This window comes from Malus sylvestris, chromosome 9, assembly GCF_916048215.2.
Source record: "Malus sylvestris chromosome 9, drMalSylv7.2, whole genome shotgun sequence".
Lineage (NCBI taxonomy): Eukaryota > Viridiplantae > Streptophyta > Magnoliopsida > Rosales > Rosaceae > Malus > Malus sylvestris.
Window position 1 is genome coordinate 27,185,497 of NC_062268.1, and position 24,097 is coordinate 27,209,593.

Consider the following 24,097-nt stretch of genomic DNA (forward strand, 5'->3'; position numbering starts at 1 on the left):
GTATTTACACACTTAAGGGGGACTGTCATAAACTTTTTATTTAAGTGTGATTGTGTAAATCCTAAATTAGATTTGATTGTAGTTTTACTTCTCTATTAGGACTTGTATTCCTTGGAGGAGAAGGATTTCTTCTCTCTCTTACTACTATAAATAAAGGCACTGCGTAGGGGGAATAACACATCCTCTACACAACCCTACAAACACATCTCTCTCTCTCTCTCTCTCTCTCTCTCTATACTTTCTCTATGCCTCCGGCCCCCCTTCCCCTATCAATTAAATATAGGCCACAACAAATCTTATATATTTTTGAATATATATGATCTCATTAATTAAGTTAGAATTAGATCTACTATTATTTTTCATAATTTTTAGAGAAAACTGAAGTAATGATCGTTGAACTTTGAGTCAATTAGAGCTTTGGCCCTAAATTAAAAATAGGTCCCTAAACTTGCCACAAGAAAGAGCATTAATCTATTTTAATTAACACTATTAGAAATTTCATCCAAAATAAAGAGTTTAAAGGGGTAAAAAATGAATGAAAATTTTAACGAAATTAGCCCAAAGGACTATTGCTTCACATTATAATAAATTCAAGGACCAACACTCACGGATTTTTAGTTTAGAGACCAAAGCTCCAGTTAAGCTAAAATTCAGGGATAGTGACTCTAATTACATCTCATTTTTAATATATGGTATTAAGCTTAACTCTCAAAGATGACGTGACACACCCCGACCCGGATTCTATAGGCACCAAAATCAAGGCATGCTGGACATCACCCGTAGCCATAAGACGTATGAAAATATAACTAATGATAACAAATAAAATTTAACGAAAATTTGGCAGAACTTCCTTTAAAATACGGATAAGCCTAAATTAAAATACCTATAGGGAAACCACATTTATATCAACACACCCCCTAAGGGCCCCACTTAATGCATCTCTGACCCTCAATTACAAATACAATAATAGTTCAAAGCACAGTTGTCTAATACCAGTTTATGGGTAAAGCTGAGTAGATATCCTACTCAATAAGGATGTGTCATTGCTCAAAATGATGCCTTGACGTCAAAGATGCTCACATCAACTGCTATTGATTCCTATATACACTGAGAACTAATCGTTACATATATACTAAGTTATTACTTACCAGTGGCATGGCATACAATATCATCCACTAGCCACAACTAGCAGAAATTGAATAATATAAGCATGTCATATTGTCGAGTAATCCCGAGACGAATGACAAGCTGGAAGGACATGTCTACAATGTGGACAAGCTAAAAATACTCATACATTTGCAAGTTGTGTCCTGCGGCTGTGAACGTGAAACAATATTCTAAATGTATAAACATGCCATTGCTAAGAAAACTCTTAAGTGATGACAAACTGAAAATATAAATGTAGTACCCCAATACACGTGTAAGCTAAAAATATAACCATACACGTGCAAGTTGTGTCCTACGACTGTGAAGTGGTACAATGCTCTAAGTTTGTACGGTTGTATACGTGCCAGAAGATAAGTAGTAACGAATCCAACGTTCATAAAATCATCATCGTCATAAATCATAAGCCATAAATCGTAACTCATAAATCAGGTAAAGTCTATATCAAGATTGAATCATAAAAATCTCACATCCCAAACTCGGAGACATGATACACCATTCAATTTTATTTAATCTTATGGTAAAAAAACTACCAGATCACTCTCACAGTGATCAAACCTGTCCCAAACTCGGAGACATGATACACCATTCAATTTTATTTAATCTTATGGTAAAAAAACTACCAGATCACTCTCACAGTGATCAAACCTGTCTATAGCAAGACTATCAAACTCGCATAAAGTGAGACTACCAAACTTGCCCATTGCAAGACCGGACAACTCATTTTGAGTATGGTCAAATCATACATCTTTGAAAATTAAAGTGACCCAATTTATCAATTGACAGGGAGAAAAACTTATGTGGGACTCAATGTGCCACTGAACAATGCCTAGTGACACTGCGATTCAATCAAAATTTGACACGTGGTTAAATTTAACTACAATTTCCAATTTACATAAAAACTAAAATAATATTATTTCCAACATTAAAACAAATAAGACAAAAACACCCACCAAGACTTCCTCCACGGGAAAAACCTGTGAGATAAACTTTTATATGGGCTGATGTTGATCAGTTTCCTAAGTAAGGGATTAATTGGAATTGTATAGACTTTGGTCATGAAAACAATTACATATAATTGAATTCAGAATCGTTTTATTTTATTTTATTTTTTCAATGATGAATCATTTTCTGCAAACACAAAATATTTCTTCTTTATTTTTCAAAGAATTAGGTTAGCCATGCCAACAAAATCTATGAGAATGGAAAATATAAAGCTTATTACCTCGAAGTTTAGTCAAACGATACTGACATCTGTGCTGGAAGGGTGAATTCTCAAATGGAGGACTGCTCCGGTTGGGTGATTGGAGTCTACTTTTAATTTTACTAATCTTTATAATATATTTTTAATTTTTATGTAATTATGAAATCTTTAAAAGGTAACATAACTCTGAAATCATAATTAAAAATCTTACCACATGTTAAATTTTGATTGAGTCGTACCACATGTTAAATTTTGATTGAGTCGTAGTGCCATTAGGCATTGTCCAGTGGCACATTGAGCCCCACATAAGTTTTTCTCCTTGACCGATGCGTTGCCCCTTACCGTCAACTCCCTTTGAAACTAGGTCTGAATTAATTACGCAACAAGAGTATTTTGGTGAACCATTGCCTCAAATTTTAAAGATTTATTTCATTAATGAAGGATTTTGAGAACTTAATTAACTTTCATTCGTTGAATTCTCATATCTAACCTAAGTATGATTATACTTGACTTTGAGGGACTAAAAAATCAAATTGTCCTTTTGGGTCTGATTTGGGACTAGATGGATAGTTCTTAATCGCACGAGTGTGTAAGCAGTTATAACAAAAAAATTAGAGGCGTTTTAAGTTGAGTACTTTGGTAAATTGGAAAAATGCCTTAATACATCAAGTCGTCGCCTTTTATTTGTATGGTACATAAGATCATGGCACGATGAATCAGTATCATGCAATCACTGTTTTTGAGTATGTGTACATCATGTAGCAATGTGGTACATAAGATCATGACCTGGTAAATATTTATCACGTGATCACTACTTTCGAGGTGGATTGGTGTTGTAGTTTGACCCCCTCTTCTAGTCAGCAGAGTTATAAAGTCATAAGAGCTGATCATGCTTGATTAATCTGCAATAAGAAGGATTTGGTGTTGGTCATAATTTGTAGGTATGAGAAAAACTGTGTCGCTCCAACCCTAGTGCTATATCATAAATATAAAACAGATGATTAAATACATGTGTGGGTGAAAAGAGAGTCCAATTAGATAGTGTGAGAACCATACTGCTAGAACCAGTCATATATTATATGGTTTGTCCAACCAAAAGGATGGTGACGAAGCATCTTTCATGTTCTCAATGGTGTTGAAAATTTGAAATTTCGACACAATCATGCTCTACTACTTTCCTTATTGGGTTTATTCTTGAGCATAATGAAAAGGAGATGAAAGGCAAGTGATGCCATCCCAACTAATCATATCATTTTCTTAAATAATCGTAAACCCATATTAAGCACACGATTAATCAGAACCACATCATTTTAGAGTTAAAACCCATTAAAAAAAAATTAATTTTAAGCAACTTCTTTATGAAAGGCATCCATGCTTTAATGATTAATCCATAGCCAATGAAACCAGATAGCACAATTTGTGCTTTCGTCGTGTATATTCTTTTAGCATTTTTCATGATATAAATAAAGCGCTAACCCTTGATAAAAAATGTTACAAAATTTATTCAGTTAATTTGTTCACTAAATGACGTGTCATATATGTATCAATACATATTGGTTGAAGGACAATACATTTGTGCTTCCCAATAAGGAGGGAATTCCGCATTCCGTTTCTATTGTGGCATCATTTAATTGTACAAACGTCATAATTAATTTTCATTATTTTTTTCATCATTTGAAGATCACTTGTAGATAAATTTCACAATTATCGTCATCATTATCCTTAGCTATAGTAAAAATTCAACCAACCTCAGATTTGAGTCAGTTGAAAACTATGACGTGATTTGATATGATAAATACAATTTGGATACTCCATTTTCAAAGTCACATGAAAATTTGATATAGAATTTTTGTTTACATAATCTGCATATATAATAATGCATACTTAAATAGATAATGGGGAACTAAAAGTAGACAACATTGAAACCAAGACATGAACGGCCACGTATTGACGTCCTTGGTAGTTGGTACCATGTAAGCAGAATAAAAACTGTTTTAATCAGATTTTAAAAATAATAATAAAAATTGTAATTTTTTAGAGATGGTGGCTTGTGCAGAATCAAGACCAAAAGTGCCGTAAAGAATGTTCTTAGTCAAGCAAGCTACCAGTCTCTTCTTGAGATGGTCGTCTTTGATTATGCTTTAAAGAACTGATTCCATGTTACAAAGTTACAGAGATCTTAGCTTAAGTAATAATTAGTGGTAGGAGATTTGCAAATCCTTAGAATTTCTTCTATAACATAACACAAAACCGAGCGCAATGATGTTCTGGGATTCATATAGCCGACCCCACTTAGTGGGAAAAGGCTTTGTTGTTGTTTGTTTGTTTGTTTGTTAGAATTTCTTCTATATTTGTGGAGGTTAATTTCTCTCCCCCTCTAGCTTTCTTGTTGCCCAAGAATCTTAATTAGGGGGCACATTGCTCTCATTGGTGTGTCCACAACGGGCCAAAGTTGACCTAATTTGAAGCACATATTCTGCCGGAATAAAAATAAAACTTAGTTCAAGCCAAATATGAGCAAATGACTTGCTTTTGGATTCTTTTCGACGAACACGGTCATCCACCAAAAATGAATAAAAATAAAACTTAGTTATCCAACTGCGATCGAATAAAGATTCTCATATCATCATTCGTTTGAGCATTAGCTTAATAGCTGAATCTGATCGCAAGGCGTTGTCGGCCTTGGCAGGCAGTTCAAGAAGAAGGTCTTGAGCATCCGCTGCTAAAAGAGTTGTCATAAACCTATGATATGTTGATACGCTAACATTACCAATAGTCCAGAAAGCAGAAACATAGAAGAAAACAATATTTGGTGATCCACGAGAGGAAAAACAGGGTTCAACATTGGAGATTATCGAACATTCTCCTGTTCGGAGATTATGCAAACACAAGAAGCCAGAAACATTGAACTCACCCGTGCATAACAAAACATTACTGGACGACATAACAATGGCATCCCCATTTCTAATCGTCCATGTTCTTCATGTATACCTTTGAAAGTTTGGTTTCCATTATCAACTGCTGTTCTTTGATCAGAGAATAACCTGATTCAAGTAAAGCCTCCATAGTTTGCTGCGCAAGGGAGAGGCAAACCCACTCAATGCGTTAATCCTACTAGACAAATTTTATTCCAACCAAATGAGTTACAAGACACATAAAAATGCTTCAAATATGTTGCATAGTTTTCTAAAACCAGACAGGGTAGATCATTAAATTCCTATTTCTTTTCTAAAATAACAGCAATACTAATTGTATTAATATTTGAAGGGAAAAAAAACAGACAGACAGATTGCAATAGCAGGAAAAAAAAAAAAAGAATGAACATTTATTCCAATGACAAAGTTAGGAGATTAGAAATACCGTGAACCCCCATCCGAACCCAAATACAAAAACCATAAAAAGATATTTGGTTACTAGTAACCAAACTCAGATTACATACAGCCTACTTGATAATCATTTCGTTTTTAGTTTGTAGTTATCATTTTTTGTGTTTGATTAGAGGGGACACACTTGGGAGAAATGAGGCATGTAGAAGAGTTGAGGAAGGATGGAGGAGAGAGGTTGAAGAAATACATATGGAAAGATTCAAAAAGAAAACGAAACTCAAAAACAATCTTAAGTTTTATTCACTTTCAAGATTTTGTTTTCATTCATTCTTCTTTATATCTTCCCCAGTCTTACACTACCCTTCTTCATCCCTCCTTTCATCCATATGGTTTCCTCATATCTCAAGCACATGAAGTGAAGGAAAGGAAATATCAAACATATGTGTTTCTTCACCCCTAAAAAAATTTCAATTATTTCTGTAAATTTATGTTTTCAGTTCACGATGAAGACCCTTCTGAAAAGCATTCTGCAAGCTGATACAAATATGTAACCATCAGTCCATCCATTAATGATTGTTAACAAATACACCTTGGACTGGCACAGAAGCGCAATGTGCTGTTTTTTCCTAGCAACCTATGTGTTTATTCGTTTAATCTCTCATTTTTCAAGTTTCAAATGTTCAGTTTTATATCAGTGCACAGCAGGGGTTTTGCTATTATTGACCTGCACCCACCCACAACTAACATGACAGAAACACTAAATATTGCAAATCTGTTGCACTATATACTTCAATCTATTTACATTTTGCATCTGAGATGGTGAAAGTATAACCAGTTCACTGATGGATGTACAAAACCAACAATCATATCAATCAGACTTTTCAATGCTTTTATAGGATGCAGGTTTGGAAAGAACACCAGTTAAAATTGATAATACTACCTCTGGAGGAGTAAACACGGGAAGGCTGTCATTTTTTCTTCCCTTTATAAGTTTGTTTCCCAGACTTTCAACACCTCCAATATCATCAACCCACTAGGAGAAAAGAGAAATTAGTTAAGACAATAAATGCACATAAATATTTTGAAAATTTTACAAGAAATAATATAACTTCTACTACCAGAAAATGTTGAGAAACAAGCAAATCCAGACCAATTTTAAATCAGAACAGGAAGATTTGAGCTGTTGAACTCTCATTGTTAAGTTTATATTGGCAACATCTTTGGAAGCCTAAAATTCCTGGGAAGCTTATCAATTTTATGTGGAGAGCTGTCAAGACTTGAGAGGAAACTTGTGGATGCAGCGATGTATAAGGTGTACCTAAGAGGGGAAACTTGTGTTCACTAATTTCTTGTTTGCACATAAGATATGGACTCGAGCTTTCTTTGATGTTTTTGCCACTTAATGGTGATGTGTTTTCTCTTATTAGTGTTTGTCTAGCTGCCAAAATCTTGTGGGTTGTGTGGGGGTGAAAAGAACATGGTGATGCATGAAGGACATTCACGCCCAGCCCAGGTAATTTATCAACATGGAGTAGACTTGTGGGAGTTCCGGACAGCAAATAGGAGATCTGTTGGGGTGGGGATGCATCACCTAGAAGGGTCCTGGGAGGCACCGCCAAGGGGATGGTTTAAGCTTAACATAGATGACACTGTTGATCCTAGTTCGGGTCTTTGTGGTGTTGGTGTTGTAGTTCGTAATGCACAAGGCTAGTTGACGGTTTCTTTGGGCAGCCAACTGCTAATGTGTCTATCCTTGTGACTGAATTGCATGCTCTTTATGCTGGCATTCTTTCCGCTACAAATACATCCTTCCTTTCGTTGATTGTCAAATGGATTCTTTGAGCGTGGCTAATCTTGTCATTGTGCTGATGAGTGTTGGTCAGTGGAGGGAATCTGGTGGAAGATACTACGCTTCTCTTGGCTCAATTGCTGGTTATTTCAGTAACTTTCAAGCCAAGAGAGAGACATATGGTCACTGGTTGTTTTGGCTCACTTTGCTCTTTATGAGCAAGGGGTCCACATTTGTTGATGAATTGTTTTGCTAATGAACTTCCTGTAATTTTATCCTATTTAATTCTGTGGAAGTTTTCCTTTTAAAAGCAAAAAAATAGTTAATAGTTTATCGCATTTGCCTGTCAGAGTTATTGTATGACAGATAATTACAATCTAAATGAAATATGAAATTCTGTTTCTTATAATTATTGTGCTAATTAGTGGCTCATCATTTTAGTCCCTCAAATCTTTGACAGTAAAGGTTACAACATGATTTATCCTGTTTAAGTTCTTGAGATTCCGTTTGTTGGCTATTCATCAACTAGTTAGGCAGGAAGACTTCGAGAAGCTGGAGCATTAATAACTATAAATGACCTTCAGCGGGTTAGGCATTAGGTCTGAAGACTAGGCAACAAGTTAGGCATTATTTATCCTACGGAGATCATGTCAATCCTCCACAGTAATTCAAATGAGCACTATGATATCCTATATCCAAATGCCAATGGGTAAAACTATGGATTCAATTGCTTAATGACAGATACACTATGAATCTTTGCATTTGACATAGTAACTTGTTGCAATGGTCTAACAAATTTCAAATAAAAATGTCATATACCTTAGAAATCGACCGGTCATATGTTCGAGACCTTAGAGCTCCATAGAAATCTAGTGCTGCCCAATCATCAAAAGAAGAAGAATAAGAATAGTACAATAGTAACGACAACGATAATAATACTAACAACAACAGCAATAACAACAATAACAATAACAATGATAAAAATAAGAACAAGAAATAAAGTAGAATGCAGAAGTCTTCAAATTTGATCAACAGCCTATGGTGAATCCATGACATCCAGAAATTGAAAATCCACATGTTTGCTGAAAAGAAATTTAAAGGCATTGATTTCGTGATTAGATAGAAGACGATAAGAGAGGGATACCTTGATTAGGAAATGTGTCCACTATCCTTACAACTTCATCCCTAGATATGCCATCTTTCTCATACATTCTGTGAACCATATTAATAATGTCCTCGTGGTTAGGCTGCCTGTTTCAGATAAATATCCAACAAGGGTCACATGGATCTGTTACATATCGTGGAGAAAAGGAAAGGAAATCTCAAACATACATATAATAGCATTTGACACATAACACAAAATAATAAATGATACAATGTGGTCAATTGGAAAAGAATTTAATTAAGAATAACACTACAGCAAATCAATTTCAAAATATCAATAACTATACTTGGTTTACATTAATTTCTAACAATACTTTAGTACAGTAATTTTGGAAAATTAGTCAAAAGTTTACAGAAAGAAGGCCCAGTGCATTTGATAGAGTCACGAACAGGCAAAAAAAGGGCAAGAAAAGGTGTTTGAAATGGATACGAGGCATGTCATTCACTATCTTGCCGTGATTTATTGTCCATCATGAGGAAGAAATCACTTCACTGGGAAAAACATGTTAAAGGCATCCATCTGCCTACAGACATGGATGAGAAGGTAACGGATTTTCTTGACCAAATTGATTGAATTTTCAATGTGAAAGGTCTCAATGTATATATTTTGATTTTTATTCTAACAAAGATTCACACTGATATGAGGAAAATCAATAAGAAATTTTGCATGCCATCATGAATGGTTAAGGCACAAATCTCCAAATCAACTTCTCCTTTTTGTGTGCAAGTTTGAAGCTTGAAATTGGATATACTTAAAACACTTCATAACAAACATTGAGTTTTCATCCAAAGCAGGTGTCATGGCAAATTGATTTATCCATGCAAATCACCAATTAAAAGCTCTTAATCATTTGTTAAAAATCACATACCAGCAAAATGAAAATGAACATTTGTTAAACAATCACATACCAGTAAAACTTTTCCATCCTTCCATCACGGATTAAGGGAGCATATATTTTTGACAAATCATTTCCAGTAACAATGATAGGAACTCTGTTTGTAATATCTGAATCTCGCCAGTCTTGTCCAATACTAACTCTTGTAGGATTATCACAAAGATTCATCAATGTTCCGACAACAATTTGATTGTTGACTGTCATTTGAGTGTTGCCTAGAAAAACAATAGACAATAACACATCACTAAAAGTGAAACATAAATGAAAATTAAAAGGTCAATTCAGTAATTCCCACACCAATGACTAATGTTGGGAACGTATAACTAACACCATACATAACTGATTTTTCCCAACAAAAGAAAATTACAGAAATAAGTTGGCACTATTGTATTTATGTGCTTAATGCTTTCCTTTTTCTCTTCGTAAATTATTGAATTTCTGGTCTAAATTAAACAGTTCTCACCAAATCTACCAAGGCCAGCATCAATGTCATTGATCATCAAGCAGCTCATCTTGCCCTGCAATAGTCAAGAAAAATTAAAAATCCATAGAAATTTATAGACGGTATGAAACAAGTGATGTCCAACAATGAAGCTAATTAGCACGATCCAAACATATATAGACTGTAACAAACAACTATTTTGTTGTGCTGTCTTCTGTGAATAAAATTAACAGTTCCATATAACACAGCAGTATTTATGGTCAGAGATCTGACGGAGAACAGCCTCCATCTTCTAGCTGAACAGATCCTCTCAATTACTTTTCAAATGGATTTAAGAGGTGATATTTAGAATTGTAGCCCTTGAAGAACGATTCCAGCTTAAAAGTAGCAGAGTTGACACAGTGTGCATGTGGTGACAAATTAGAATGGCAGTGCTTTGCTTCATGTGCCGCTTCTAAATTTCTCTATATGGTGCAACTTATCCCTAGTTTTCCAGTTTGCATTATCAGTGTCCTTTTGTCTACTAACCCTTTCAAATACTGTCATGATTGCATACAATTTCATCCCTAGCATTGAGGAGAAAAAGGACAAAACATAAAGCACCTAAAAAACTTCTTTGTAGATTTTCACAAATATTTCAAAACTCTGCAACCTCGCTCTCAGTTTCTGGTGACTTGGTAGTCTTAAATACCCTTCCGCAATGCCTTGTCAGTATACTTGAAAGTCTAAAACATAAATTTCATCTTAAAACTTAGCTCGCCAAATTGATCCTGTAGGCGTAATCACCGATTTTCAAGATGGTTCCGCATATTACGCATGGAGTGTCTAAAAGAGACTTAAAGAAGCTTTGTCGGACACATATGCATCAATGCATGATGTACACCAGGAGAAGTGAAAAATTGAATGCGCTAGTCTTTGAGTTAATCTTTTAATGCAGCATCTACTTTCTTATAGAAAGAATACAAAGGTATTACTACTACCCGCAAAACAATTCTTTGGCAGGTCTATCGTCCAGAGGATTTGGAAGATAAAAGGAGCTAATTCTGCTCGTGCTTTCTTTCATACTTTGGGAAAGCCCATCTCCCTCCCTCCCTCTGTCTTAACTTTCTAAAGAAGTCGGTAATATTCGCAGACCCAATTCAATAACAGAAAGAAAAAAATATAGAATCATAAACCAAATAAATATTACATGACAATTATCAAAAAGCACTATTTAACTTCACAACCCAAGACATACATATGGATAAACTTGCATGGCAACGTCAAACAGCACTATTTAACTGCATAATCCCAGACATACATATATTAACAGTGAAAGTAGTAGAGCTTCTAACTTGGTTCTGGACCACTTGAGAAGCTGTTCTATAGCGTTCCCGTATCAATTTTCCCGGTTCTCCTGCAGCGGAACTTATGATTATATAAAGCCTGATTCTACAAGAAATTATAAACAGGGTAACAAATCTTCCATTGTCCTTGCAGTATGCCAGCTCAATTACTTGTTTCAGATCAGTAGATGGAGTTCCCAAAGAAATGAACAAATTCAATTGAAGATATGTATTGTGGGAAATTCTATAATCGGAAAACAGCAAAAATTTTAGGAAGTAACTTTATAATCATAGAAAGTTACCTGCTCTTTCTGATTCCAATTCCCCGGCAGACATAATTACAGGTTCAACTCCCATGGCTTGGAATATAAGTTCAGTCTGAAATGATTTTCCTTGCCCTTTTCCTCCCCAAATACCTATATGATAAAATGCTAAATTTTCAGAGGACATATCCTGTTAATGTGTCACCCCGAAAGACTAAACTCATTATCACTCATTCAGAAGATATTAAAAAAGTAGGTTAGGACTTAGGAGATAGAGAAGTTTTAAAGTAAGATTTAAAGTAAGACTCTAAAAGTAACCACATACAAAAATTTGGACGACCAGTGTTACAAAAGAAATGAATGTGACTTTTCAATATGTAGTATTTTGTCAAAACATCTTAAGAATCAGATCGATAACTCCAAGAAGAGAAAAAAAAAAATGAAACATGATTGAATAACCTTAACATGAAATATCAATGACCAAAAAGCTTTATGAAAACTATCAACAAAAGTTCAACAAGAACCCATAAGAATAGCCGGTAAAGATTATAGTTACTGTATATACCTAGGATTAATGGAACTTTAGTATTTAGAAGAGGAGCAAGGTAGTTCTTCGCAATATGGCATACTGCATTGGGAAAAACAACACATGCACATAAGATTACAACAAATAACAATACCATCGTGTCTTTGATGAGCTGCACAAAACATGAAAGTTTCCAATGGTAAAACAAGAAATTTTCAATTACAGATCCATTAAGGAAACACAAATCATGTGTATAAAAATCCTGACAACAAGACCCCTGAGGGAAAGCATTAAGTGTAAATGAAGAAACTGGAGGTATCTGGTACAGGCTCTTATAGTGTAAACATAGCTATTAAAAATATTCCACTCAAAATTCGTGACAAAGACATGCACAATGAACCGTTATTGTACAAGGTGTGGTGATGGATGGACAAATTAATCTTATTAGAAAATTTTAATATAACCTTCCTTTCATCTTAGCTACTAAAAACATATGCGAAAAGACAAGGATTTTGATTCGGCCCTAAGCAAACTGATCAAATACCAGATAAACTTTTATTTTTGTTCAAATTTGCTAAACAAATGTCCAAACACATAGCATGGCCTCCAAAAGGACTGCAAATATTGGAAAAACCATGTTACCACAGGAAGGTGACAAAAGTACAGCGATTTTTACCAAGTTTTCGTACTGCTCTGACCTGAATCATGACATTTTTATTTTAATCTTTTGCCCAGTTTCATAGAACTTACCAACTTTATCCTGTGAAACAGAAAGGCAACAAAAAAGAAACATAAAATCACTGACCAGAAATTGTCAGATTAAATTCATAAGAGTTAAGACATAAAAATTAAGCAAAAACATCAATGGATATGTTCTAACTTGACAAACCCATAATGAAAAATCATCAAAATTCCCATCAATCACGCATTCAATCATCAGTAATGGCATTAATACCGAAAGAATCAAAGCAGTTGATCATTGGATTAGCATCTTAAAAACTGTTCAATCACAAATTAATCAATTTCAAAAGAATTGAATCACGAGATAATTGGAGCAATGTCCCTTAACTTTAGTTCAATTGGAGCTTTGGTCCTGAACTAAAAATTCGTGAGTATTAGTCCTTTTGGCTAAGTCCGTAAGCACCATCCATTTTTTGCCCCTTTAAACCCTTTAGTTTGGATGGAAGCTTTAAAGGACCATTGCTCCAATTTCTATTGAATCAAATACAAACCAAATAATCAGAAACAAGCAATACTTGATCATACCATGAACAGAGGCGCAACGTAATAATCGCCCTGAAGGTACTGGAAGGACCGCGTGACCTTCTGCCGATAATCAAACACGATATCGGAGTCTCGGCCGAGAAACTTTCCGACGAAGAGGTCGTCAACGAGGCCGGCCCGGGCACCGACGGCGATGTTCATGTTATCAGCCTCTTTGCCCAACCTGTACAAGTAGTCGTTTCCCTCGGAGTCCTTGGCCTCCCACGAGGACTGGTCAGAAAGCCGCTTCTTGTTGGGCCCGCCGCCGCTGTCGCTGATGGTGTCATTAGTGTCGGTCTGAGGGTCTGGGACGGAAGAGGGGGTTGTGGAGCAGCAGAGAGAGGAAATGAGGAATGGGGTTTTGGTGGTGGGAGGAAATGGGAGGGATAAGATTGGGGATTTGGAGAGAAATGGGTAGCAGCTGCAGAGAATCATGGCTTTTGAGGATTTGTGGGCTTTGAATTTTTGCGTGCTTTATGCCTTTGAGAGTTGGAGGAGTCTGTGAGTGTGTGATTGATGGTTTGGCGCCACAAATTAACGCAACCATATCCTCTGGTGTGGACTATCGGGAGGGAATTTGGTAATGTCCAACCTTAAGGTTGCGGCAATCAATTAGTTTCAAACTCTCGTCGAATATTATTAGAATTTAACACCATTTATGTTGGTATATTTATTACACTATAATAGTATATGTGTTGAAAATATTTGTGGGTTAATGAATGCCCACACACTAATGTGGACTTAGGAAATGAATGAGGATTGTATTTTTAAAAGGTGTGTGCTGTAAATTTCAAGATGTAATTATTACGTTTGTTTGGAGTTGCTCTATAAATAAAGCGCTTCGTGTGCTATCAAAATACACTGAGAAGAAGAAAAGATCAATAACATCAGTATCTATCCCTCCCTCTTTTATTTGTTATCCCCTTGTGTTATAGTTACACTGTGGGATTTTACACCTGCTTCACTCCGGTCACTAGTAAAGATTATCTCTCTAACTTTTGTCATTTTATAACATATTATCAGCACGACTCTCTAACCGTTTCTCATTTCTCTTCACCGAAAGAAAAAAAAATTGTTTTCTCTAAGGATTTTACTGTTCCTCTTCTTCCTCTTCCTCACCTGCTGGATATATCCTCACGAAGAATTGTTTGCACCATGCTTGCTTCTAGTTCTCAACCTAACTGTTACTTATATATTTGATTTCTTGTTTGGTGTAGCTCTTGACTACTAACTCAGTGTTTATTTATGTTAATTTTACTGCAATCCAAGATAGTGTGGTATAATCACCCACCTTGAACTGCAAATTTAATCTTACTACAATCCAAGATGGTGCGGTATCATGGCCTATCTTGGACTGCGGGTCTAATTTTACTGCAAATTTTAGGTGCAACGGTATAATTGCCCACCCTATCCTGCATATTTAAATTTGCCTGCTGTTTAATTTTATTGCAATTTTAGGTGGTGCAGTATAATCGCCCATCCTACTCTGTGTATTTAAATTTTCTTGCTACTTGAGTGGTGCAAAATAATCGCTCATCATATGTTATGAGAATGGTGCGGTACAATCGCCCTCCTCATTCATCATGTAAATCTCGACCCAGAAGTTTTGAGTGCTTATCATTTTGGCCTGAAGATCAAAATGAAAATTTTGTAAGAACCATAAGTTCTAACACTACATACCTCTAGAATACATATAATTGCAAGTTTTTATACATCTCAATTTTCTTTCAAAAAAGAAAATGGCGAACTTGGCAAAACTTGATTTTGTTGCCCTGGACATTACTGGGAAGAACTACCTTACTTGGGTAGTGGATACCAAGATCCATTTGGAGGCAGGGAATCTTGGAGAAACAATCAAGGAGGAGAACAGTGCTTCTTCTTAAGATCGGGCAAAGGCCGTGATCTTTATCCGTCTCCACCTTGATGAAAGGCTACAAAGCGAGTACCTAACGCTTGAAGATCCGTTAGCTCTCTAGAAGGCATTGAGAAACAGATACAATCACTAGAAAACGGTGATTCTTCCAAGTGCTCATTATAAGTGGACTCACTTAAGGATCTAGGATTTCAAGTCAGTGGTTGAGTACAATTCTGAGATGTTCAGAATTAGCTCCCAGATGAAACTCTGTGGGGAAACCATCACTAAGGTAGATATGCTGGAAAAGACTTTCAGCACCTTTCATGCCTTAAACGTGCTCCTACAACAGTAGTATAAAGAGCGAGGTTTCACTAAATACAATCAGCTGATATCTGTGCTTTTGGTAGCTGAACAAAACAATAAGCTCTTGATAAAAAATCATCAATCCTGACCTACTCGATCTACACCATTCCCATAAGTGAATGATGCTTCCCTCGAATTGAATGCCACATCCTCTAGTGGCAATAATCATAAACGAGGATGTGGCCACAAGCGAGGGCGGTGGAACGGGAAAGGCAAGAATCATGGTGTCCAATTCCACAACCAGGTTCCAAGGCATAATTCAAGCCTGAACTTCAAAAATGTAAATCGCCACAAAGGAAAAACTCATATGAACAATGCTCCCAGAAACTCTGAAGGAGCTTGCCATAGGTGTGGTGGCAATGGGCACTAGGCACATACTTGTCGTACCCCAAAACATCTGGTGGATCTATATCAAGCCTCTATTAAGGAGAAGGGTGTTAAGACCAATTTTCTCGACCAAGCTAAACCAATGGATATACATGATCCAGTGTGTGACTTATCAGGGCAGTTGAACACAACCCACTTAGATGTCTCAGACTTCATTGTGGAAATGGGGAATGAAGTCTATCAGTCCAACTGAATCATTTATGTTTGATGTACTGAACTTGTAGTTTAAAACTAGCATTTCAAATTCAATAAAAGTGGCATTTAAATTTCCTGTTATAAATTGCTTTTAACCATGATCCCCTTTACTTAGAAAGCATGGATAAAAAGTATGGTCATTCTCAAAACATGAGAAATGGCAGAGATATTTGTCTTGCAGACAGCGCAACCACGCATACAATACTTCGAAATCGAAGGTATTTCTCAAGATTGATGCTTACAAAAGTAAGGGTAACAATAATATCAGGCCAATCATATGTAATTGAAGGCTCAGGGAAAGCCCAAATTATGTTACCAAATGGAATAATATTGTCCATACAGAATGCGTTGTACGCTACTCGATCTACTCGAAATTTGTTGAATTTCAAGGACATACGTTTAAATGGATACCACATTGAAACGAAAAGTGTAAAAAATGTGGAGTATCTATGCATTACCTCCAATGATACCCAAAAGCGTATATTAGAGAAGTTGCATGGTTTGACGAGTGGATTGTATTATACATACATAAAGACAGTTGAATCACATACTGTCATGAACCAGAAGTTCATTGATTCAAAAGTTTACATGATTTGGCATGACCGTCTGAGTCACCCAGGATTTACGATGATGCGTAGAATCATTACCAACTCTAAAGAACATCCATTATTGAGCAGACACATTGTTAACTCAAATAATAACCCTTGCCAGGCTTGTTCTCAAGGGAAATTGGTAATTAGACCATTACAACTAAAGGTTGATGCTGAGTCCCCATCATTTCTACAAAGAATTCAAGAGGATATTTGTGGGCCTAATCAACCATACTGTGGACCATTATGATATTTTATGGTTTTTGTTGATGCATCTACCCAATGGTCACATGTTTGTCTCTTGTCTACTTAGAATGTAGCTTTTATGAGACTTCTTTCTCAGATAATTAAGTTGCAAGCACAGTTCCCAGATTACCCCATTAAGTCAATCCGACTTGATAATGCTGGTGAATTTACATCTCAAACCTTTGATGATTATTGCATGACATTGGGCATTGATGTTGAACACCCTGTTCCTCATGTCCATACTCAAAATGGTCTAGCAGAGACATTTATCAAGTGGCTTCAATTAATAGCTCGCACTCTGCTCATGAAAACAAAATTGCTAGTCTCTGCATAGGGACATGCCATCTTACATGATGCATCATTGGTTCTATTGAGACCTATAGCCAACCACCAATACTCCTCAGTGCAACTCGTGTTTGGGCATCAGCAAAACATTTCACATTTACGAGTTTTTGGTTGTGCTGTTTATGTGCCTATTGCACCACCAGAACGCATTAAAATGGGACCTCAGCGCAGACTGGGAATTTATGTGGGTTTTGATTCACCAGCTATCAATAGATATTTGGAACCCTTGACAGGTGATATGTTTACAGCTTGTTTTGCTGATTGTCACTTTGATGAGACAATCTTCCCATCGTTAGGGGGAGAAAATACCATTCCAGAAGAACGGCAAGAGTTGACATGGGTTGTTCCCACCTTATCTCATTTTGATCCACGTAGCACTCAATGTGAAAATGAAGTGAAAATGATCGTTCATCTTCAAAGTATTGCCAATCAAATGCCAGATGGATTTAATGATGCTATGAAAATGACAAAATCACATATACCAGCTACAAATGCAACTGCAAGAATTGATGTCCCTATTAGACAAAATAAAGTGGTAGCGAATGATTCATCTGGTGCACGCCTGAAGCGTGGTATACCCCCAGGTTCAAAAGATTCAACCCCTCGAAAGAGAAAGACTAGCACAACTGAATCCAAATGAAATTATTCAAGAAGAAAAAATGAATGACAAATCCACAATTCATGATTTTGTATTTTCAGAGAAAGAAAATGTCCTTGATGTGACATATGTACCTAAAGAAACAGAGGTACATGAAAGCAAAGAAACCTCCATAAATTATGCTTGTACTAATGAATTGGGAGATCGGAATGAAATAATCATTGACGACATGTTCGCATTTGCAATAGCCACTGAAATCATATTAAGTGATGATATTGAGCCCTGCTCTATCGATGAATGCAAACATAGACAAAATTAGCCTAAGTGGAAAGATGCAATCTAGGCAGAATTAAATTCCTTAGGACTGGTACTCCAAACCCTGCCTGGTATAAACCCCGTGGGTTACAAATGGGTATTCATAAGAAAGTGAAATGAGAAAAACGAGATTGCAAGATATAAAGCACGACAAGTTGCACAAGGCTTTTCGCAAAGACCTGGAATTGATTATTGATGCAAAAATTATCTTAACACACAAATTTAACCCTCTTTTGACAATTGTAGTACAAGTATAAGTAGGGATCGTTCTGGACCAGGGATTAGGAGGGCTTGCTAATAACCTCTAAACTGACTAAAAAACATAAAACTAAACTTAAAAACACTTAACAAGACTCACAAGACTCAAAGCAAACTTAAAATACTCAAAACAGCTTAAAACAACCAAATAAACTTAAACTAGACACTAGGAATGACTTTGGACAAAAATTGACTTTTACTTGAATCAAAACACTTAAAAACACAAACTAAACAGATTTGAAACACTTTGAAAAAAGAAACTAAAAAGAGGGGTTTTGATTTGGATGAAGTTGAAACAAACAAACAAGTATGAAAAACTAGACAGATTGTAAAACAAATTTGAGAAATAAGATGATGGATGGGATAGCTAGAGGCTTTTTCTCCACACATGACATGTATGCAAATAACTCGATTTCCAATTACTACTTCATTGAATTATGAACGACAATGCTCCAAATTAACCGTGACATCACTAGTTAACTCTCAGATTTTCCTTGTTTTATTGGATTGGATGACATCGTTCGACAACCCAAAACATTCTTCTAAAGTTCCCTACATGACATCATAATAGAGATACAATCAAAGAACATTACGTTTAATGAAAATCATAAGCATTGACAAAGCACTTGCAACTATGACATCATGTCACTCATGCTAGGAATTGAACTTAACGCGATCGTTTATAAGCGACCTTCACTACATGTAAATATAAGTTTGTATAGATTATGTGAAACTTCCTTATATTCTAGCAACGGATTTATGCATGCCAATTAAGTGTCGACCCTTAATTAACAAATACAAATAAGTTATCAATCAAATAGTTAAGCCAATTGCATTCATGATTCAAGAGTTCATAATTGGAATTTATCAAATTATATTGCACACATAGTCAAGGCTTTGAAATCACCCCTAGCCAAGAAGGGTTTAGCCACTCATATTTACAACAAAATGAAAGGAAATGAATTTAAACATTAGAAACAAAAGAAAGAAAACACCTAAACGCTCCAATGATCCAAGTTGGACAGCAAGCACGTCCAAGCACTTTCCTTCCCTTCCTTTGCTACGACACAAGGTGTTGGAGAGTATTTGAAGGTTTGTTTGTATGGAGGAATGGATGTGAAGATGAATGGATGTGTTTGGATGAAGGTTGTGTTGAAATGGGAGTGAATGATCTAACCAAGTCCGAACTAAATTTATGTTACACACACTTCCTTTTATAGAGGAAGTGCATGGCAATGGAGGGGAACATGGAGTAGTGTAGCAATTGAGTGCAATGATGCATGAAATCTGAAATGATGGAGGGAACAAGGAATGGTGTAGCAATCGAGTGCAATGATTCAATGTAATGATGCATGAAATCTGAAATGATGGAGGGGACAAGGGTGATTATGCATGGCATAGGTGGAAAGGTGAGTAAGTGGTGAATCAATGAGTGCAAGGAGGTGAAAGGATATTGTGCACATGGTAGACAAAGGAAAGGAAGTGGAATGATGCATCAAATGAGTTAATGGAGGGAACATGGATGATGATGACGGCATAGGAATCCAAAGGGAGTGCAATGGTAGTGCACGACAATGATGGAAAGGTGAATGGTGGAGTGACACCCCTTTGTGGTTGAGCTCTTTGTCATTTTTACATTAATTCTTCTTTCTCTTTAACACATTCCTAGCCTCTTTAGTCTTCAATTTCGTCCATCCACCTTGCTCCATGCATGTGCTATTCATTCCAAGCCCAAAACTGCTCCAAAATGCACCAAAATGCATTTTATTGCTTTATAAGGCCTATGGACCTACAAACACACGAAAATAGCTTAAAATACATAATTAACTAAGAAATAACAACATAAATGCATGAGAACAAGCTAAATCAGTCACATAAATATGCTCTTATCAAATTCTCCCACACTTAGCTTTTGCTAGTCCTCGAGCAAAACAAAACAAACGAAACAAACAAAACACAACCTAAATCTTCCAACATTTGCCTCAGGGATTTTTAATGAAACATGACATGTTAAAAATCATCATTCCCACAAATTTTGGTCATCTTTACACTTGAGCACATACTTAATCACAGTCACCACTTACTAGTTCACAATTAACCAATTAAAACAATGTTTTGAATATAGTAACATGCCTTAGAGAATTTGCTCAATTCCTTACAAGATACTCTCTATTTTCACACACATTTTCTGACTACACACCCTACACTAGTATATGTGAGAAGATTGATGTAAACACGAAAGACTAGGACTCACATATGTTATAACAAAGAAAGCAATTTTCTGGAGTTATTAAGCATGTTTAGATATGATCTCATGAATGGAATGCTACTACTTAGATGCGAGAACCAATGACACCATATGCTCATACCAATTTCGAACTCCACAAATTGAAACACACAACACTCAAGATTGAAGTCAAGGGTTGTAACAGGGCTTGGGGGTAATGGCTAATAAAGAAAGGATAGGAATAACAAACGTTCTTAAAGGGATACCAAGCAAAGCAATGAAATAGACACTTGGAATTCACTTTAGAATGCAGAATCAACTTTTAAATACAAATGGAAGATTCATGCAACACTTAGGGCTCTTTTTCATACTCTTTTTAATTCTTTTTTCCTTTTCACTCTTTTTTTTTCTTTTCTACCGGTGCCTTATTCAGGACTTTGACACACACACACACACAAGAATCACTTCCCCCACACTTGCTTTCTGCAATACATTGATAAAAAAAGGAGTTCATTTTAAGTCATGCTTTACTATGCTTCAAGAATAAGGGTATGGATGGTCCTAAAACTAGGCTAGGTAAGGATAGTGTGGGTTAACAAAGAATAGAGGCTTAACAAGGCTCAACGGGGTTAAACTTAAACACATAATGAAATAGGGGCACGGCAATTTGGCTTTGGTGGTCACTACACAACTTCATCTTGAATATGTGTTATGCAAATCAATAACATGCTTTGAATGAAATAGGCATGAGTTCTAGCGTTTGGAACTAAATGATGAAACGTCTTCTAAGTAGCAACCAAGCAAAGAATAATGAGATTATGCAACGACTTTAGAAAACAATGATGCACAGATTATTAACTCTCCAAATAAACATTTAGGCTCAAGTCTCACAAGGTTGTAGCATTCATTTGAGTTCCTTCCTTCAAGCATGTTACAAAAACTGATTTTTCCTTTATGATTGCATGTGAATTCATAAATTATAACCACAACCAAGCATACACCAAAGAGTAAATCAAATTTTCATCCATGTTTATAACTCTCTTTAACAGTTATGTAATTAAAACCCAAATCCTCATCATTGTGTTGGAAGGCACCCTAAGACACAAATAAACACACAAAAACAACTCTTTTTTTTGGGTTTTTCAAAACAATTTTTTTAATTTTTATGAGATTTTCGGATTTTTATGTCAAAACACACTAAAACACTCCAAAACAGCTTAAAAACATTTAAAAACAGCAAGGAACAACACTAGAAGTAATGGGTGATAAACTTTTACGAATTTTATGCAAAACAACTTGGTTACCCCCCACACTTAAATCAAACATTGTCCTCAATGTTTCAAGCATAAACTCACACAAAAACAAGCAAACAAACAAACAATGAATAAACATGACAAGTATAGCAAAGTAAAAACCAGACATAGTAGAGTTTAAGAATGCAAATATGGTTTTGGAGATAGATGATCTTGTTGACTTTCCACAGCTTTGATCTCGAACTGGTTTGGAATTCTGAGCAAGGAATATCAGAGTTCCTTGGTTTCAAATCAGACTCCTTCTGCTGGGTTGATTTGATTATGCAGTTTGCATTCTTCTCTACTTATTTCTTCTGCACAGCAGGTAGGCACGAGGTTGAGGTGATGGTCTGTTTCTTTCTTCAATCTTTCCAAGTGCCCACCATTTGCTTTCTTTCTCCTTGTCCCTAGCTGAGGATGAATTAGCACATTGTCTCCACATGCTTCAAGGTATCATTTTCACTTCCCTTATCTGTTCCCCAGGCAGATGTGGTAGACGAAGAAGAAGCATAAGATGTTGAAGATGAGTACTCGAGAGCAAAGCTAGGTAAGCAATCAGGAAGGGGTTTCAGGCAGTCGGTTCCAGATCGAAAGATTGATACCAAGTGCTGCCTGATTGCTTTCTTTCTCCTTGTCCCGCTGATGAAAATAACGACAAGGAGAATGACAGGGAAAAAGCATGATATGAGATACTCTTGCTTTCAACCTTCATGATATGAAATACTTTTGCTTTGGATGAGTTGTTTGCAGAGGTACCCTAAGGAATAAGGAACATTGAGTGACTCGAGAGGCTTCGTTGGGAAGGCATTCTCGGAGATGAAGAAAGGTTATGTATGTCTGCCTTGCAATGGAGGGTGAAGGTTGACATTTATAGAAATTAATAACCGGTACTATTCTTTCACTCTTGTCGGCAACCGTTGGATGATTTAACAGTAAACTTCACGTGCCTTCTACTTCGCAAGAAATCTTCGACAGATTGCCCGTAATTTCCGCAAGGCTGAGTGTGCATGTGACAGACGCTGACATGTCTGGAAAAGTAAGTGCCTCTTCGATATCTGGAATCGACGCTTCAACAAATTGCCCGTGATTTTCGCAAAGCTGAGTGTGCATGTGACAGATGTTGACACGTCTGGAAAAACAGATGCCTCTCCGATTTCTGAGCTTGCCTCTTCGAGTTTCGAGCTTGCCTCTTCGAGTTCTGAGCTTGCCTCTTCGAGTTCTGAGCTCTGTCGAGTGTGGAGTTTGCATGTGACAAGTGCAAACAAATTTGGAAAAGAAGATTGGCCTGTGGTTTCTGAGCAAACCCAGCTTTTGAGAAAGCTAGCGCTTCTTCGATTTTTGAATTGGCCTCTTCGATTTCTGAGCTCGCCTCTTCGATCTCTGAAATCCCGTCGAGTGCTGATTTTTATAGAGGCATGCAGTACGTTTCAAAGCACACTTGAATTTCTGCCTGTAGAAACTCCCTTCTTGCACTTCTACGATCTTGACTTGTCCGATCTCTTCTTTCTTCAACACCTTTGAAAATGTCCAGCCCTTCCGACCGTCGTTTTGACTTGAACCTTGGTGAAGTGGCATCCATGCCTTCTCCAAACAACATATGGCGCCCATCCTTCATATCCCATATTGGTCCTCTTACCGTTGAAGATTCGGTGATGAAGAATGATATGATCGCTGTGGTGGTGGCCCGGAACCTTGTCACTTCCAAAGATAACAGACTACTTTCCAAACGATCTGATGAGTTGGATGTTAAGGATTTTCTAGCTCTCAGTGTGCAATGTGCAGGTTCTGTGTCCAATATGGCCTAATGCCTATTTGCTCGAACCCGTCAAGTTAAATTGTTGGCGGCTGAAGTGATGAGTCTCAAACAGGAGATTAGAAGGCTCAAGCATGAGAATAAACAGTTGCACAAGCTTGCACATAACTATGCTACAAACATGAAGATGAAGATTGACCAGATGCAGGAATCTGATGGTCAGATTTTACTTGATCATCAGAGGTTTGTGGGTTTGTTCCAACAGCATTTGCCTTCATCTTCTGGGGCTGTGCCGCGTAATGAAACTCCAA

The 24,097-nt window shown here is 36.5% G+C and overlaps 1 protein-coding gene across 2 annotated transcripts; it reads right to left on the reverse strand.

The window, feature by feature from the left end:
* Window positions 1-4,842: 4,842 nt before the first annotated feature.
* On the reverse strand, window positions 4,843-13,942 carry LOC126634146 (ribulose bisphosphate carboxylase/oxygenase activase, chloroplastic). 2 transcript variants are annotated; one of them, XR_007627214.1, is made up of 12 exons: window positions 13,366-13,942; window positions 12,850-12,859; window positions 12,139-12,201; window positions 11,613-11,726; window positions 11,320-11,381; window positions 10,007-10,061; window positions 9,557-9,758; window positions 8,628-8,734; window positions 8,303-8,358; window positions 6,635-6,727; window positions 5,283-5,440; window positions 4,843-5,110 (listed from the first exon to the last, which is right to left on the reverse strand). XR_007627214.1 is itself a non-coding variant. In XM_050304640.1 (11 exons), exons 1-11 carry the CDS (start codon window positions 13,795-13,797, stop codon window positions 5,333-5,335), a joined length of 1,302 nt encoding a protein of 433 aa, XP_050160597.1. In that variant the 5' UTR covers window positions 13,798-13,941; the 3' UTR covers window positions 5,162-5,332. The 2 variants fall into 2 exon arrangements, 1 of the variants encoding a protein (XP_050160597.1); XM_050304640.1 differs by lacking the exon at window positions 4,843-5,110 and having other exon boundaries at window positions 5,162-5,440; window positions 13,366-13,941.
* Between the last annotated feature and the right edge of the window lie 10,155 nt (window positions 13,943-24,097).